The sequence below is a fragment of the Amia ocellicauda genome, chromosome 12, assembly GCF_036373705.1.
Source record: "Amia ocellicauda isolate fAmiCal2 chromosome 12, fAmiCal2.hap1, whole genome shotgun sequence".
Lineage (NCBI taxonomy): Eukaryota > Metazoa > Chordata > Actinopteri > Amiiformes > Amiidae > Amia > Amia ocellicauda.
Genome location: NC_089861.1, coordinates 1927577 through 1945361, shown reverse-complemented (window position 1 = coordinate 1945361; position 17785 = coordinate 1927577). Strand labels below are relative to the sequence as shown.

At 44.0% G+C, this 17785-nt stretch overlaps 1 protein-coding gene across 1 annotated transcript; it reads right to left on the bottom strand.

Annotated features, from left to right (window-relative positions):
* Positions 1–13642: 13642 nt before the first annotated feature.
* Positions 13643–17605, bottom strand: LOC136764201 (small integral membrane protein 31). The gene is made up of 3 exons (XM_066718046.1): positions 17529–17605; positions 16555–16678; positions 13643–15170 (listed from the first exon to the last, which is right to left on the bottom strand). Exons 1-3 carry the CDS (start codon positions 17562–17564, stop codon positions 15073–15075), a joined length of 258 nt encoding a protein of 85 aa, XP_066574143.1. The 5' UTR covers positions 17565–17605; the 3' UTR covers positions 13643–15072.
* Positions 17606–17785: the final 180 nt, after the last annotated feature.

The window sequence follows — 17785 nt, the reverse complement described above, 5'->3', positions numbered from 1 at the left end:
GGAAAGGTGGGTTTGCTTTGCTTATCCATGAAACTGTGCCTGTCCTGTTGTATTGATCTGTAGATTTAGCCACGATTCCCAAACCCCCCACTTTGGAGCTTTTGTTGATGTATTTTTGTTTTTGTCTGTTTCTTAATATAGAAAGTGTCTTGAGCAGCTGTAGACTGTGCACTGAATGATCTGTACAAAATAGAAACAGCCCCACTTCACAGAGACTCACGTTCATAACCAGACCATTGCAGAAGCATGACAGACATTTTCTCTAAAACTCATATTTACATTTGACCTGGAAAGATTAATAAAAAAACAAAAAACAGACAAATTGTATGCAGAAGCCCCCCTGAGTTTAACCACCATTGTGTATATCAGTCGCAGGTGTGATGTCTGCCAGCAAATACCTCCGCTGAAAGCTAAGCTGATGCGTAGCCCTGTGTTTGTTTCTATAGGGATTTTAAGGAATTACAGGGATTAGCCTGATAGGTCAAGTTAGCGTTCTTAGTGTTGTGAATGTGGAGGCGGTGCAATAGAGCTGAAGACAGTTATTAGAAAATTATAAAACCCAGACAGATAAATCAGTTACAATTCCTCAAGTTATTTCCCAGCTCTTCCAAAGTAATTCTTTGGAAATCCCTGGAGGGACACCGTCCTGGTGTAAAACACAAATCCTCCGTGAGAGGGATCTCCAGACTGGAGTCGGGTGGGGCGCTTGGTGTCAGAGCAGGACTTTTATCAAACATTAAGGAATCATTCAGGTTCTTAAGGTCTTTCTGCATCACTTTCCCCACCACATCCACGTTCTCCTACAGATTTATGATTTATCTTTTTCTAAATCTCTGTGTTTGTTCATCCACTAACACACATTCCAGTTAAACCACAGAAACCGGCTCTGTTGTTTCTCATAGCACTTCTGAAAATCCACAGCGTGTTCGAACAAACAAAAAGGAAGTCTGCCAGGAGAACGTGATGCAGACCAAGCTTTAGTAAGCAGTGGGGTGCAGTCGTTCAGGTGCTGCCATTCCCCTCTCCAGCGGAAGATGTTTCTGATCAAGAAAGTTTGAAAGTGGATTGAATTGGCTCGGTCTGGCTGAGGGGGGCCATTAAAATATTGATGGATGTTTTGAATAAATCAGGTTTACTCTTCCCTGAGGGCTTTGCGGAGCAGATTTCCAGATGGAGACATTACTATAGGGGGGAATTTGTTCATAAATGTGCTCAAATTAAGACACAAAGCCCCTTAGGTCCCACAGAGGATCAGCTCAGAAATCATTCCTGATATTGTAATTGGAATAAACTAGGGGGTGGGGGGGCAGGAATGTAGGCTTCTTTGGTAAATGAGAAGCTATGAAGGCATTTAATCCTCTCAGGATTATGTGTAAATTACTATTAGGGGCATTTACAAATTAAGTTGAGAGCAGGTGTACTGTATTTCCACATCTTGGGACATTTTCCCATCTGGCAGCTAAAAACCAGATACGTGTTAGGGCATTTTATGTTCACCCTGATAAGCCGCAGGTCCAGCTGGCTTTTTTCACATGTAATTGACCATGTATGTCCACAGCCGAACTATATAAGTGGTCCTTTTTCCGCCCACAGAAAAGTGACTAAAATGTATATATGTGGCAGATGTTTTCTTTTCTGTGTTTACGTAATCAGTTTTAATTAAACAATGAGGTCAGCGGCGTGGCACATCGCACTGAAGAAATTCTCATCAGAAAGGGAGATTAAAGGTTTTTCTTTCCTCAGTGGGACCACCAAGAAAGTGTTTTTTGTCTTTGTTATTTCTTGTTTGGTCACACGCAGAACGTCAGATGGGTAAATCTCGAGACGGGTGTACAGGACAGCCCTCAATCCTCCAAAATACAAAGAAAAGCAAAGTCTGATATGTTTCTGAGTTCCCTCGCATAGGCAAATCAACACAAAATAAATTAAAGCTTTGCAATTTGCATAACTTTTTAAATGGTTGGCCTACCATTGTGAAGGTTTATTCACTGTCCAGATGAGGGACAAAGCGCTGTGGTTTGAATGCCGTCTCAGATCTATTCAAGTACAGCCTTGAGACTTCAGTATAGTAATAATGCAATTGACATTTTTTACAGCACAACTGGGAAGTATCGCTCACAGCTCCCTGAAGCCATCATGTAACGGACATACGGTATAGTGTCTTATTAAAATAATAAGAGGAATGTAGGATAGACTGCATAGAAGATATTTAATATCTGCTCCAGATGGCTGAATTTCCTGGACTATCACATTATATATTAACAGTGAAATATTTATTATTTTTGTAGATGCCTGACACCCATTTCTGGCTGTCACTCAACTATAACTGATCATAACTATACATTGACCTGTATCTGTCACAATAACTATTGCTGTAAATACAGCTACAATGATATCTTTTTCTCAATAAATAATCCTGTGTTGGATTAGAAATAGCTGATCTCTCTGTAGACGCCTGACTCCCATCGGCTCAATCCTACACTCGCCTGTAACTGTGACCGTAGCTCTCGCTGGTCCTGTCGCCCTCCGCGCACGCCAGGCACCTGTTTTTGATTAATCAGACCACTCTCGTTATAAATGTCATCTGCAGAAGAGCTGGGCTGCTACAGATTGATGTCAGAACCTCTTGCTGTAACCCAGACGTGCTGCCTGGTCGTAAGTTATCCCCCGTTGGTACTTTTATGGCCTACAATAGTGGTCTGTCTGTATTCTGCGGTTTCACGATATAATTTATCTTGCATTGGATTCAATTTATGCTTGAATTGTACCAAGATTGCTCATTAGTGTTGAATAAATTAATACTTGGGGCCAGATTGCTCTCAATGTGCTCTGTAGTAATTAGTATATCTTAGGAGGCCTCAGAGAAAAGCATATCTCAGCTACAGCCTAGAAATTCAGTGGCATTAGCTGACGATTTCACACACTAATTACCAGTGGATGGCAATAAACAAAGCAAACGATGTTATATATAAATATATGTTCAGTCCTCCACATTACTGAAAATGGGAAATGGACGTCTGAAGAATGCATTTTATGCAACTAAATGTCTTTGCTCAGCAGTTTGTAAATGCTTGTTTCTGCCCTGGAGTATTATTTGCGTTGCCGTGTGATTTCACTGCTTATGCCATCGTTGTCATTTGAGCTGAAGAAGATCAATCCCCCTCTGTAATGACAGCATCCTGCCTGGCTGAAGACCTGATGTGTCTGAAGTGTGCCGACACTGTTATCACAGACCCAGCCCATGACCCTCCTGGTAAATCCCCTTTAGTACAGACTCAGAGAGGTTTCAAGGGTTTTTAAGCGTGCTTGTTAGGTAAACTGATAAGAGGTAGCAAAAGATTAGCAGAGCACTGCCACACATATTTATATTGATCCACATCAGACTGAAAATCAGCTCTGCAGGGAACCTGGAAATTAACTTTTTTGTTTACATACAGTATAATATTGTGAATAAAACTCATTTGAAATAATATTTTGTTGTTGTTTCCACCATTAGTTTTATAAATGGTGTTATTTATTCCTTTATTAGCAGACACACTTACCCAGTGTGACCTGCAGTTGTCACAAGATACCCATGGTCCACAAACCAAACTACATTTTACAATAGGTGCAAAAATATTAACAATACAATACGATATATTAACATTCAGGACAGAAAACAGGAGACACTTCTTCACACAGAGAGGCGTCACAATCTGAACAAACTCCCCAGCGATGTGGCTGAAGAGACAATTTGGGAACATTCAAAAACAGACTGGATAGGATCCTTGATCACTTAGTTATTAATGGACACCAAATGAGCATGACACTTTCTGATGTTCTTAATATAAAATATAAATTCTATTTAAAGTAAATAAAACTTAAAATAGAGTCCAAAACACAAGTCACAATTCTAACACGGCGTATTGTAAAACATCAGCACGAAAGTGCGGGAATCAGTACAGATAAAACAAGAAGCAGTTCAGCCTTGTTTAAAGTGTATTTACGAGTAATACAAGTGATGGTAAGATTTTGTTTTATATTCTGGTATGTGTGGGTTGTGTCCCACTGTGATTATAACAGTGTTATTATTAAGTGATGAAAGTGCCAGCACACGGAGAGCGGTGATGAATGTTTTGCCGGCTGCGTTTTGTTCAGGAGAATACCTGGTGACGAGGTATTGTGGCCTTTGTATTGATGTTACCGACAGATTGCCCGACTAGACCAAACATCCGAGCCTTTCTCTTTCCCGTGTGATCAACCGTCGCGTGCGATTCGGTGGGCGGGGGATTACACTTTCCCAGATGGTTCAAAATCGTGTGAAGGATTGTTTTTAATCTTTTCTGTTCATGACAACCATTATGAAAATGCATCTCCATGACCGTTCCTCAAAGTGCCCAACAAACAGAGGCCATGAGCTTCCCTAGTCCCAGAAGACACAGCCCAGAGGGAGGCACGCTTTATGTAGGTGTGTTTGTAAAGGAGCACGCGGTAAATGGACATGCAAGCATGCAGGTGCTCCTGGTAGTGCATGCTGGGAGTCTGTGTGATGTCACTCTCACTCTCCAACCTACTCTGACCCTGACTCTGTAGTACAGCACTGTGCGAGATAGAGAGAGCAGTGGGAGAAACACGCACATCTGGCGGAGGGGCGCACGAGGGTCCCAGTGCTCATGACAGAGGGCGGAGGGTCGGGCTGAGGATTTGAAGGGAGGGATTCGTCCATACGGACCTTTCCAACGCTAGATACCTGAGGTCACACACTCCTGTCCACAGAAGCTCTGTCCTTTGACATCATGGTCATTGGGACTGGGGGTACCCAGGGTCAAAACTCACATGTTTCATATTGATTCTGTTCGCTAACTATTCATCCTCTTTTGTGAAATCGTAAACCACATACAAACCCTAATCTGCGACTCCTGTCCCTGGTCCGAAAAGACAGCTGCACAATCCTGCTCAATCCTGTCAGAAGCCACACGGACGGCTTGCGCTATTGAGGCAGCTGGGTGTGTAGAGATTGCAGGGTTAGAGACGAAGGTTTTGTGTTGTGTCTCCGGTTACGAATGTAAGGATCTCCTCGAAGCGAGACGCATAGCTAAACACTGCTTCAGAGGAGCGGGGTGTCGTGTTCGTACCTATTCAGAGCCACACTCTCTCCCAGGGTTTCCATTAGGCCACGCTGGGGACTTTTCACTGGCTCACACATATCAACAAGAGCTGTTTCATTTTATTTTACTTTTTTAAAGCCTCTCGCCAATAAACCAATTGGTATGCTAAGTGTGGGGACACAAGCACTCGCCCATTGTCCACATCTGCATAAGAAAGGCTGTTACACTGCAGCTCCGGGGAGAGATGTCTCCGTAAACTCCCGCCGCAAGAAAACAAACTTCTCTGACTCTGAGGCGCAGTGTTTGTGTCTCTATATCATTACCAGTAAACTAGTGTGTGTGCTTTTTTCCTTTGTTTATGTATGTATTAAACAAATGATATGCCTTTGCACTTCCACTGTTAGCTTCTTTACGTGCACATTTTAGTACTGTATAAACAGTGACAGTCCGCCGACTCTATAGAACAGGAGAACATTGTTTTAAACACGGCAGAGGGGACAGTAAAAGCAAATTGCTTATGCATCCACATCACAGGAACCTATTGTGTGCACAGACACATGAGTTATTGCTATTGTGATTTCTTTTTCTTGTATGAAAATTACAGATTACAGATTACAGTTCTTGCTAGAAAGTTATAAACATACCACTGTGCTAATGCTCAGTCGTCTAATTAGTGGCCGGCTAATATACCTTTTATATTATATATCATTTTATATGATTGCCTTTTATAGCACTTGTGGGGTTTGTTTGTATTCTAGCCAGGGTCTCTGTTGGGACAATAAAGACGCAGCTTTTTATGTATGTCAAGGCACTGATGTCCGTAGAGGTACTGGTGTGATCGCTTTCAGTTCAGAAAACTAGGATCCTTTGATCTGGCAGGACTCTGGGAAAACCTAACATTGGAAACTCATCTCAGTGTCGGTCACTTCGTGCCAGATCCGTGCCCTGCATTCCTGCGCCTGCCTGCTGTGTTATGAAAGGGTCCCAGTGGAGGCGCTTGTGCTCTGTGGGGCCCTGTAGCTCACAGCACCGTACATTGTCCGTCTCGTTACAACTGCCAGATCAGGCACAACACTTCTCTCCTCCGCGGCCTCAGGGGACACGACCCAAAAAAACTACAAATCCTGCCTCCCTTATCAAAGTGGACAGTAATTATGCTGTGGTGAGAAAAAAAAGAAAAAACACAGGCAGATATATAGGAAAGGAAAGTGATCAGACATTGAGAGAAGTGGTATAGAAATTCCATGGTTCAAATATACAATAAACCAGGATGAAGCAATTTAACATTCAAAGCCTGAAACCAGGGGGCAAACCGCCAGATTCTAGCTCAGATTTACTGCGGTAAACCTCCACAAGGGAGAGGAAACACAGGGCTGTTCACCTCGGATGCGCCGCGGCTGCTTTCACACTTCCTGCTTGTGGTCAGAGGGAGGCCTGCTGGCTGCAATAACCGCTGACAGGATGTCACAATACAGATGAATAATTCGTTGGAGAGCGGCGATGGAGCCACTTCAGTTCCTGTCCGCACACGAGCTAATCTGCCACAGCTGGACCCAATTCAGGGGCATCTGAGCCTGAAATGATGTGGAAGAAAATAATGTGGAAAGAGGAAGGAAAAAGGTGGGGGGGTTGGCCTCTCAACCTTCTGCAGTCCTCTCTCGTCCTCACTCAACCAAGAAGAAGAAGAAGAAGAGGAGAAATAAATACAGTAAATAAATAAAGTACATTAAAATTCAATTCAATTACAAATTCGTGGCTGTGCAACATCATTTTGCCCCTCCCAGTACCACCTCCCCCAGCTGGAATAATGAAATGTTCGGGGCTCCTTCTCACACTGCTGGTATTTTGCTTCTTGTCAGATGTGGTGAAATGGCCACAAAGGCTGCATATCTGTGAGCAAAACACATTGCCCATCATTGTGCTCCGTGAAGGGCCTGTCAAATCCCCCGAGGAAGAAGACCTTTCTACCTGACAACTGGCCACACAGGGACTCCTGGGCCAGGACGGGCTGGTGGACACCAGCGAGAGCGAGTCTGTTCAATAGATCTCACTTTTCACCCAGTCGATATCAATCACACCATAATGGAAAAGCAAACTGAAACAGTGCTAATTGATTGACTGATTGATTGATTGATTAATTAGCACTTTTCCTGTTTGCTTTTCCAGTATTGTGTCATTAAGTATGTATTACTATGTATGTATGTATTAAGTATTAATAGGTTGTTAAAACTATGAAATTGGTCACTTTTGATAAGTATTAGGAAATAAAGATTGTTTGGCGACAATTGTATGAACTCAAAGACTTTTCTTCTTTATAGGCGTGTTTTATAAACGGCTGCATGAAAAAAAAACTATTAAATAAAGTTCTATGAGTTCAAGAAAGAGAAAATGAATCCAGTTTGTGGAATGAGTGAGTCATTTCATTTCCCAGTCTCTATTACCTGGACTGACGAGCGGCGACTGCGCTGCGGGGCCCCTCTCTCCCTCTCTCTCTCTCTCTCAAATTCAAATTCAAATTCAAAAGCTTTACTAGCATGAGATGTTTACACACAAGTATTGCCAAAGCAGTTGGGTACATCGAAATTAAATACAATAACATTAAAAATCTTTACAAATATAGATCAAATATAGGGTTATTTACATTTTACATCTCTCTCTCTATCTCTCTCTCTGTGCTCAGGGTCTCGGGTGAGCCGGGGAGCATCCACTCGGGAATGAGTCATTTCTTCCTTTCGCTTGTTTGTGTGCTATTGCAAAGCAGATATATTGTGAGGAAATGGACACTTTATCGTTTGCACCGTATTTTAAAAAAATAAGCACGTATTGTGAAAGGCATGAGGAGATTTCTTTGATCATTTCTCTTTGCGCATTTTACGCATTACGCAATCTCCATACAGATCAAGCCACGTTATATTATAAACACATAGTGCAACAAAACCAGGGAAAATGGATTGATGTTAATGAAAGTATCCTTGTTTAGTTTTTTTTTTTCCATTACTAATTATTAAACTCTCCCGATGTGTGTGTGTGTGGGGGGGGGTCCATCACACACGTGTTTACAGGGCTTTAAATGCAGATGCGGAGAGAGATCAAGGCAACGGGCGCTGAATATATTAATAACCAGGCCTCCTCCGTCTTCATTGTCCTGATCTGAGCTGCTTCCAGGCATCTCCGCAGCGCTGTGTATAAGCTCCATCAGCTGTATAAACACATATAACAGTTACTTCTGCCCTGACTGCCCCGTGCTGAACCCGAGCGGGGCTGTTGTCAGTATCGGTGACCCTGTTGGGACTCTTGAGTTGGAGTGTCTTTGTTGGCGGACCCCCAGATTGCTTCACCGCAGCCGGGGGAACAAAAGACAGAGCCGAGGGAATTCAGCCCTTTCAATCCCCCTGATTAACTGCTCATGCAGACCTTAATCTCTCATTAGCCAGCAAGGACTTAAGGGTGGTGGAGCCAGCGGAGGACAATTGGAGAGTCTCCGAGGCCCACTATGACAAATACTTTATGGCTGTTTATCTAATGTTGAAATCTATTAAGTAGTGAGGCCGGCGGCCAAGGTGATGTACAGTTTAGGAAGGATAAACAAAACGACTGGTTTGTACAAGGGCTCATCCAGGTCCTATCAGACAGTGGGTTGTAGTTTTATACTGTGAATTGTGTGAGGATATTTGGCATGGAGGGACATTGTGTTTCGTGTTCACATGTCTTTACTTAAAAATGAAACCTGATGAAAACTGATTTTTCTCTACTTTTTTTCACTGATGTATTTGTTTTCCGTCACCACTTTATTATTCAAGTTCTCCTGTCTGCTCAGCAGCTTTTGATGAAAATGAAAACGCACGCTGTTTGATCCTGAATGAAAGCGCCATAATTTCCCCCCGCAGCCCGTAGTCTCACATTCTCTTTTCTTTCTTTCGCTCTTTCACTCTTTGTTTATTTTTTAAAAAGAGACACATATCTCAAGCTGGGGTGACAGACAAGCCAGCCAGTGGTTATGGAGAGAAATGCAAACTGCAAACTCTTCCTCAATAATTACAGTTTTTCACCTTCCCTTAACAGATGTGGCACCAAATTAAAGCCCCATAGGAGTTGTCTTTTTGTCTTTTTGTCTTTTCGTGATTTTTGGGGTAAACAGAAGCATGACTGTTTTGCTTCACTTAACGATGTTGTGCCATGTTAACACGTGAGTTACAGACAAACAAACAAACCAACAAAGTATCCATCTCTTCACACTTTCTAATTTGTTTTCCCCCCTGCCCGGTGTCTCTCTATATCAGTGGTGTTCGGCCCCGGGCCCGGAGACCCCCGGCCTGCTCCTTTCTGTCCCCGTTCGGCTGCAGTCCTCGTTTGGACGATCAGAGCCTTTTTTAGTGCTTGAAACACTTGGGAAAGTGAAAGGCTTTTTTTTTTTGTAATCTGAACCATTTTGAAAAGTCAAATTAGGGAAATTGTGAGTTCTATGAAGGTGTTGATGAAGTCTTTGAGGACACAGCCCAGTGGCAGGGCCCCTCTGCTCTGTGAAAGTGTCCCCAGGTCATTAAAGCTCAAGGCACAACAACCACTCCAGCTCACTCGCCTCACACTCTTACAAACTCTAAAATAAAGAATAACTTTGGGAGCTGGCCGTGATGCACAAACTCTGGTAGAAACCCATTTTCCTTTCGATAAATGAGACATTATAATTTCAGTTGTTCTCATGTGTCCGAAGCGTCTGTGGTGCCCCAGTGCCGGCCTGACAGGACCCCAATGTGCCGCGGCCCCCTGGCGTCCGAGACGAGTCAGCCCTCAAACTCTCAGACTCCACTCTGATGGGCAGTCCCCACAGACTCCAGTTCAAACAGCTTTGTCCTCCCAGTCTCAGATGGGTTAATTTACTCCTAATCCTACTAATGTAACACACATACTGGGCCGTTAAAATAACGCACTGCGTGGCCTCGGGGCGCCACTCGTCTCTGACCTATTGTGCTCGGGGGCCTTGCAGCAGTCGTGGATGGCACAGTCCAATTAGGTGTAATTGTTCATTTTACATCATTATAAGGTCACAAGCCTGATGTTTGAATGTAAATATAGTTCAAAGAGCACACCAATTAAGATAATTAGTCCCAAACTGAGCCCTGTTATCTGAGCTGGCAATTGTCTGTGAAGATGTAAATAAGAAGAAGATGAAGATGAAGAAGCTAGTTTTCACCTGTCAACACATAAACTGAAAATCACTGTAGTTTGTATTGTCTCGTTAATTTAAACCCAAACCTGATGCTGCTCTGCTGTAGAGTAGAGTTGAGTAGAGTATATGTAGAGCTGAGTTCCTGTCGACGCTCTCTCTGCGCGGGCAACTCCAGCGCTCACCTGACGTGTGCTGTTTGATTGCACATCCAGCAGTGCTTTTATAGTGAGACCGAGCCACCAGGCGACACGCACACACTGGGACAGATCAGACCCCTTTAGCACAATCCAAAATGAAACCCCATCGATCAAAGTCACTTTTACACTGAGATTCTTAAAAAAAACATCAAAACAAACAAACAAAAAAACAGACATCATATTTTAATTTCCCCGATATGTTGAACTACTTCCTCAAATTAATATATCTAGATTTAGTTTCTCCAACTGTTGCTATTGTTTAGTTTTTCTTCAAATATTTATAAAAACCATCCAACAAATAACATAGAAAGAAAAATAAAGTAAATAATGTAGTGTGTGTAAACAGGCCTGTGTTCATTGGATTGAGGTTCCTGTATCTAAATGACACTCAAAGTCTTGTTAATCAGCGCGGCTCTGTGCTAATGTTGAATGGACCTGTTTCCTGACCCTGTGAGCTGAGAGGCTGTTGACGGTGTAGTTATTGCTGCCTGCACTGTGTTTGTGTGTTTCTTTATCAAACCTTAAGAATTTACACTTATTGACATTGGTTTGCTCGGTCGTGTTCAGGGGGAGGGATATAAATTGTCCCACGACTGAAGCAGTCTCCCTTCCTCTCACACACCTCCCTCTGAAGCAACCCTCTCTCTCTCGGTTTCTAGTCTGAAAAGGTCCATATGAATACATCCCTCCCTTTAGATCCTCAGCTCAGAGCCTTCTCTCTCTCTGGCATGAGCACTGGGACCCTCATAGGCAGCTCCGCCAGGTGTCAGCGTCTCTCTCTCTCTCTCACTTTGCACAATACAGAGTCGGGGTGTCAGTGGAGTGTCTGCTGAGAGTGACATCACACGGACTCCCAGCATGCACCACCAGGGGCATCTAAACCAGAGTGTGTCAGAGAATCTTCATATCTGACACTTCTTCATCAGGATATAAAACGAGGCCTGTCCACTTTAACCCAACTATTCATCATGGGGGGGAGCCTCTGGCCGTGACGCAGAGAGGTGAACTGTGGCTGCATTTGGCAGACTGTGCCTCTATACTCTCCCCTGTCCGTTGGATGGCTCTTGGGCTGGTCCTTTCCACGGGATGTGAGATCTGTCGGGTTCACGACGGCAGCTCTGATGTGCTCGGCTGAGAGTGTGAAGGAAAAACAGAAGTGTTGATAGACAGGGCCTGCTGTAGGAAAGGCAGGAGGAGGGAAGTGAATGTGCGCTGCAAACAGAGGTTTCAATTCCCAGACTAGAGCAACGATTTCTCAGATGACGGGAGAATCCTTCGACAGGCGTAATCAATAGACTCCTATTGAATCACCAAAGTCCTTTATTCCAGGGTGATAATGAGCGCTCTCAGTCGGACCACATTCGATTGTGTACACTGAGGATATATACACACAGCTCGGCGTGTGTCTGGACAGTGTTACATCCATGAAGATATTTCTCAATCCAGTTTTCAAGGCTTTGTTGCAGTGTTTGTGTTTCCTTTCTTTCGGCAGATGTTGTTAATATCTTTCTTTCTTTCTAGGAAAGTAGCTGACATCACTTGTTTAGCATGGCCTTCGCAAGGCTTCTGTGATCCAAGCAGACTTCTGGTTTTGTTATTTTGCCAGCCGCTGATGAGTTTTACAGGAATGTTTTCTAAAAAACGAGGCGGCCAAGAAGCAGCAGCCGGCGTTCAGCGCAGTCATCGGTGTGCGTGCGCTTCTTCACGGACAACACGTCTGCTGGCCCACGGACAAATAATCTACACCCCTGAAGTGGAAACCCCCGATTATTCATATTTCTGTGAACGCGATTTACGACATCATGGCCTAGAGCTGAAAAAGAGCACACTTAAATATTCATCTCCTTTTGTTTTGCTCCCAACGCTGTCGCCTCCGGGGGCTCTAGTCTCCTCTGTTTCCCATGGGGGTCCGGAACCCACGGCCGTTTAAAGACAACATCCGTAACCGAGCGGGATAAAGGCTCGATTAAATGGGTGGGAGAGCGCTCTGCTCCTGTCATGTGATTAATTTAATTTGGGGCAAAGTGACGGAATTCCGGGCCGCAGCGAAACCATGCCGTGGGCAACACAGAGCGGCGCCGCTGCGGTACGGGGGGCAGGGTCAGAGGTCACGCATGCATGAGAAGCAGGCGGCTCTGATATGGCCGGTCCCGGGTGTGATCGCTGTGATCACGACCAGCTGGGAACGCAGGTTTCATAGGAACTGTCAGGAGCCACATGCATGAGGCCGCCGAGTGGAGAAGATCCCCCCAAAAAGACCCAAATTATAATAAAACAGTGTGTTCTCTGGACTATCGCTTCTTAAGACAATTTAAGCTTTTTACTGTTTTCTCAAAGCTCTCTGCTGTTTTTATTGTTTATTTCTAGTGCATTCATGTCATTTTTGTAATTTAGTACAGGATGTAATAGATTTGGTGTGTGTTTATTACCTATTTTTTTAAATAAAAGCTTAAATGATGCACAAAAAAGTGTCTTAAATATATTCAACTTCTAGGTTGAATCTGTACATTTTACTAAAACCTCGGACACAAAGCACACATTGATGGTTATATTTTCCCAATGGTCAGTAAAAGCAAAAGCCAAAAAATTACCTTTCATAAAAAGGGGTTCTGTACAGTTTCTGTGTATTTATTTGGCTTCACTTTTATATATCTATATTTCTGGAAAACGCCACAGGCCGGTCCAGACTAATGTCTTGACATGTCAGCGACGGGCGCCCTCTAGTGGCGAGAGAAAATCACCAGGCTGTTTTACACCAGCGCTTCAGACGGGAAAGATTTACATCTATTTATAATTATAATAATCATCATCATCATCTTCATAATAATAATAATAATAATAATAATAATAATAATAATAATAAGTCTTAACATGCTCTTTACTTTACTATCTGATACAATACTATTTTAATAACCCACCCCTAAAATAATGTTAAACAATATGAATAATAATAATAAATATAAACATAGTATATAAACACAGCTAGTACGCTTTTAGTTAATATATCTGCAGTTTGCTATATATGTTCAAAGCCCTTTGAGACGTTTATTTAAACATGCCTTACTCAAGTTAAATAATGGCACTTACATCAACACTGAGCTTTTGTTAAACAGTTTAAATCATTATTTTCAAACCCACATGACAGACGTGACAGAGATGTTGTTTCCCACGTTTGTTTCCTTCTTGGACGCCGGGCTCTAGCAGGTGTGTATGCACTGGACTCAGGAGACTGTACAGAACAAACCAATTTAATATCAGTTACAACAGGCCTGCATTTCAGACCGACGCACATGATAATAAATAACTCAATCACTCACTCACATCCAGCACAGGGGCACGCCGTTTCAATAGTTAGTACCATTATGAAAGTTCACAGCAGTGGCCTGTTTTCACCTGGTCGTACAAAGCTTTGACCTGCAGGATCTCTTTGCCAGGGTCTGCATCACACCCTGTGCCTCGCCACGCTTTTATACCAGTTCCCTCTGCATCGCTGAGCTGCACTGAGGTTTCACCTGTCCGGCCACAGTAAACCTTCACTAGGGCAGGTAGCAAACTTACATGCAAAAACAGGCATGTTAATTGTGCAGCAATAGATGCTCACATGGGAATAAACACATGTATGTAGAGCAGTGTTGTGTTGGGATAATCACACGTATGTAGAGCACAGTGTAGTGTTGGGATAATCACATGTATGTAGAGCAGTGTTGTGTTGGAATGGTCACACAGGATGACAAACACTGCAGGGAAAGGCCAGTTTCATCTTTAAAAAAAATAATAATAATCAAAATAATAAACCCTTCTCCAATGAGCCAGAAACACCAGTATCAACCAACACTGTGTGACGAGATACGAGTGAGTGGATGAGGGATCTGTGACCGAAGCATGTTTCCAGAGGGCGGGCCGGGCTGCCGCAAGGACGCAGGCGCTAGACCAGTCCAGTGATGAGGGAGTCTGTCCGCCTGTGCCCGGGCCTTGTGTGGGTTACTCTGTGGGAGGGAGGACCTCTCCAGGCAATGGTGGTGGCACAGACACCGGGACGCATCGAGCAAAGTGTCCAGAGTGGAACCAGGACAAACAAATGTTTTATTCATGGTAGTGCTGGATTGGCTGACTGGTTCACCAAATTCTTCCACGTACAGGAAAGCTTTCCTGTCAGCAGCTCTCACGGAAAATGAAATGAAAGCTGCAGAGGTGAAATGTTGTTTTAGGTAACAATCACACACACATAACAAATCTGTACTTGATTTACACCATCAAATAAAAATGATCTGATTGTCATCGTTTTTGCTTTTTGTTTGCTACCTGAACACTGTGAACGGGGGTCAAATCCAACCCCGTCGGGCCCCTGAAAGAGCAGTACACCTCGCACTGAGAGAAAGATATAAATACAAAACATAAAGACACTTCCATGTTAAATTAAATTACAGTATCGTCCTGGAATAAATATCCTGACAGCGAAGCACAGAATGAAACTCCGTGTCCGTGGTGCGGGGCGTCTCCTCTGAACACCAGCCGACTCGGTGCGGTCCGGGCTCCTGCGGGACGAGTGAGGAGGGCAGCAGGCGGCCATGTTGCCTGGTTAATGGCGAGGGCCAGACACCAGCGGGGGTCCCGTGAGTCTCTACACCTCCTCAGTGACACTGGCTCCCATCGCGCTGACGGTCCCCTTCTTCTTAGGGCTGCCCTTGAGCTTCTTATATTCCTTATACAGATCCTCGACTGCAAGAGAACAGATGTTATATTATTATTATTATTATTATTATTATTAATAATATATATAATAATATTTATGTATCTATCTGCTGTACAGATCGATCTATCTATTTATCAGCCTTTTATCTCCAATGCAGATGTGACATGTCTACAACTTCACACTTCAGTGGTCTTGGCCAGGCAATGTGCTCTGATTTAATTTTTCTCCTAAAGCAAGACGCAGCAAACAGGCTTTCTTTACACACGGACACGTATCTGTGTGTGTTGGCCCTGCCTTGTGGATCCCCGGGGTGTTTTATTATTTTTCCTCTTGAATAAGAAGCAATTACTCTGTAGCGAACATAAGCCTTTCCCAACGGGTCCCACCCAGGCTTTGACTAAAGAGACAGATTTAAAACTGCTCAGAGACTCCCAGGGATTTCCTCCCGGGATACATCCCTAGTAAATACGGTATTAGGCGTAACAATTAAACACCTCTCGCACAAACACACACGTGGCCTCATTTGCTTACAGCAGATTACACACCCATTCGCAGCCCCTCTCACTGTCCAAACACAGACACCTCCGTCCCGAGGGCAAACTGAAACACTGTGTACAGTCTCTGACTGTTTAAAAAGCATTCTTACTGCTTTAAATTCAATGTAGTTAACTAGCGCTTGGTTTTGTTTTAACTCACAGTGGCCCCTGTTCTCGCCCGGTGGCTCCCAACCCCAGAGCCGGGGCCCCACTGTTCTGCCACATTGTGATCCAGACAAAGTCTCGATGGCTGAATTGAACTATTAACTTGCCTGAATTCTCTAACATCTTGTGAGGTCAAAATATGTAAAAGTCATTTAAGCCAGTAATGAGCTCAGTTAAGGTTTCAACTGAGTAATTGAGAGCTCAGCTGGAACAAATCCCAGCAGGACGGCGAGGCCCCGGAGAGGAGCTGCGTTTAATACCTGTACTTTAGTGCAGAACCGCAGTGACAGTCATGGTGGGTGTGAGCCGAGGCCATTGCGTTGCCCTTGTGTATGCATGTGGGAATGTTTGCGTTTGTCATCGAAAGTATTCACACCCTTCGTTTTATTCTCCAATTCCTTTAGTTTAATAGATACTGGTCATTCAACTGTACCTTTACTATCGACAGTATCTTTTCAGTCTTCGGCCGAGACCAGAGCAAACTGTGACCCACGAGTGGCAAGTGACTGGATTTTAAGTGAAGGGTTTCTGTTCAGGGCAGACGCCACTCTCTCCTACTTATAAATAAAGTTGTGACTGGGCACAAGCTGGCCGTTCACCATCCCGTCTGGGCCTGTGTTGGACTCAGCGACGGCAGGAGGCCGGGTCACCCCCACAGACAAGCAACGCCCCTCGGCACGCCGGAGTGCCACCTGGGCGAAATCCTCACCTCTCGGCTTGTCATCGGGGGTGGAGTAGATGGACGCCAGGCTGAAGATGGAGAAGACGGTGAAGGCGATGAGGATGAAGGCCAGCTCCAGGTTGGAGAACGGCAGCTCCATGGACTGAGGTCTCTGTGGGACGGGGAGGGAAACGAGAGCGACTGAGGACATGACGTCAATCTTCATTTTCAGATAGAAAGGACAAGAGTGCAACCCACTCCGCTCCGCCAGGGCAGCAGCACAGGGCAGTGACTCGTCTCACAGCGAGAGAGCGAGGAGGCTGGAAATTGTGGGAAATATTTGTGTGTGTATTAAACATTTTTAATAATTTCAATTATTAGTTTCAGTTATTAATATACTATATACATATATGTAAACAATCAAAATACAGTACAAAAGCAAACATATACATACAACACATGAAAATACATGTCTATAACACAGAAGTAGTAATGCTGGGCTACTACCTTTTCTCTCTCAACACTCCTTGCTCCACTTGCTGAATGACAGCATGCCCCCCCCACGCACGACTCACTGAGCTATACCTCTCCAAACTTTCCCATAACCTGGCCTTGCTGTCCCACACTTCACTGCGGTTTTACTGTGGTGTACTACAGTCAATGATTGATGAATATGATCTCTCGAATATGAGACAGAAATGGGTAGCAGTTCTTCAAAGCAGACACACTGAAGCAGTATCACAATGACAGCGCACCGAAACATGAATAACCATTCGCGTTACATGCCTTTCAAAAGACTCACAATAGATCCGGTTGAACAGGTAATTTTGAAAGCATCTGCCAAATGTAACAACATATTCTCAGGGTGTTGTCGCCCAACATTTAAAGAATGTCCTTCATTAACTTTGAGTTGAGCCTGAGCAGAACGCATGCTGTCCTACTGTGTCAGAGCACGTCCTACAATCCAACACACTGACGCTGCACATTCACAGCACTACTCTACCGCACTTCCAAACACTTACACTGAGGCCGGCGAGGAGATCTGACGTCCCTGACATCCTGCCTGGAGAGGAAAGTTACAGTGGCGTTTGGGCTCCCAGTCCCAATCAGTTTCCTGCATGGTAAACAACTTTGCTAAATAAGCTCGGGGGAAGACAGCCAGAGGGGATTAAGAAACAGGGATAAGTGTTTCTTATTTATTTTCCCTGGCTTACTTCCAGTGACTTCCAAACAAGACCCTTATTCACCAGAAACTGGACTGATGTCCTTCAGCTCACAG

Coding starts and splice junctions, on each gene's coding strand:
- LOC136764201 (XM_066718046.1), bottom strand. CDS start 17,564: ATGTCAGGGACGTCAGATCTCCTCGCCGGCCTCAGT. Junction 16,679..17,528: donor ATCTCCTCGCCGGCCTCAGT/GTAAGTGTTTGG, acceptor CCCGTCCCACAG/AGACCTCAGTCCATGGAGCT. Junction 15,171..16,554: donor CCCCGATGACAAGCCGAGAG/GTGAGGATTTCG, acceptor GTTCTCTTGCAG/TCGAGGATCTGTATAAGGAA.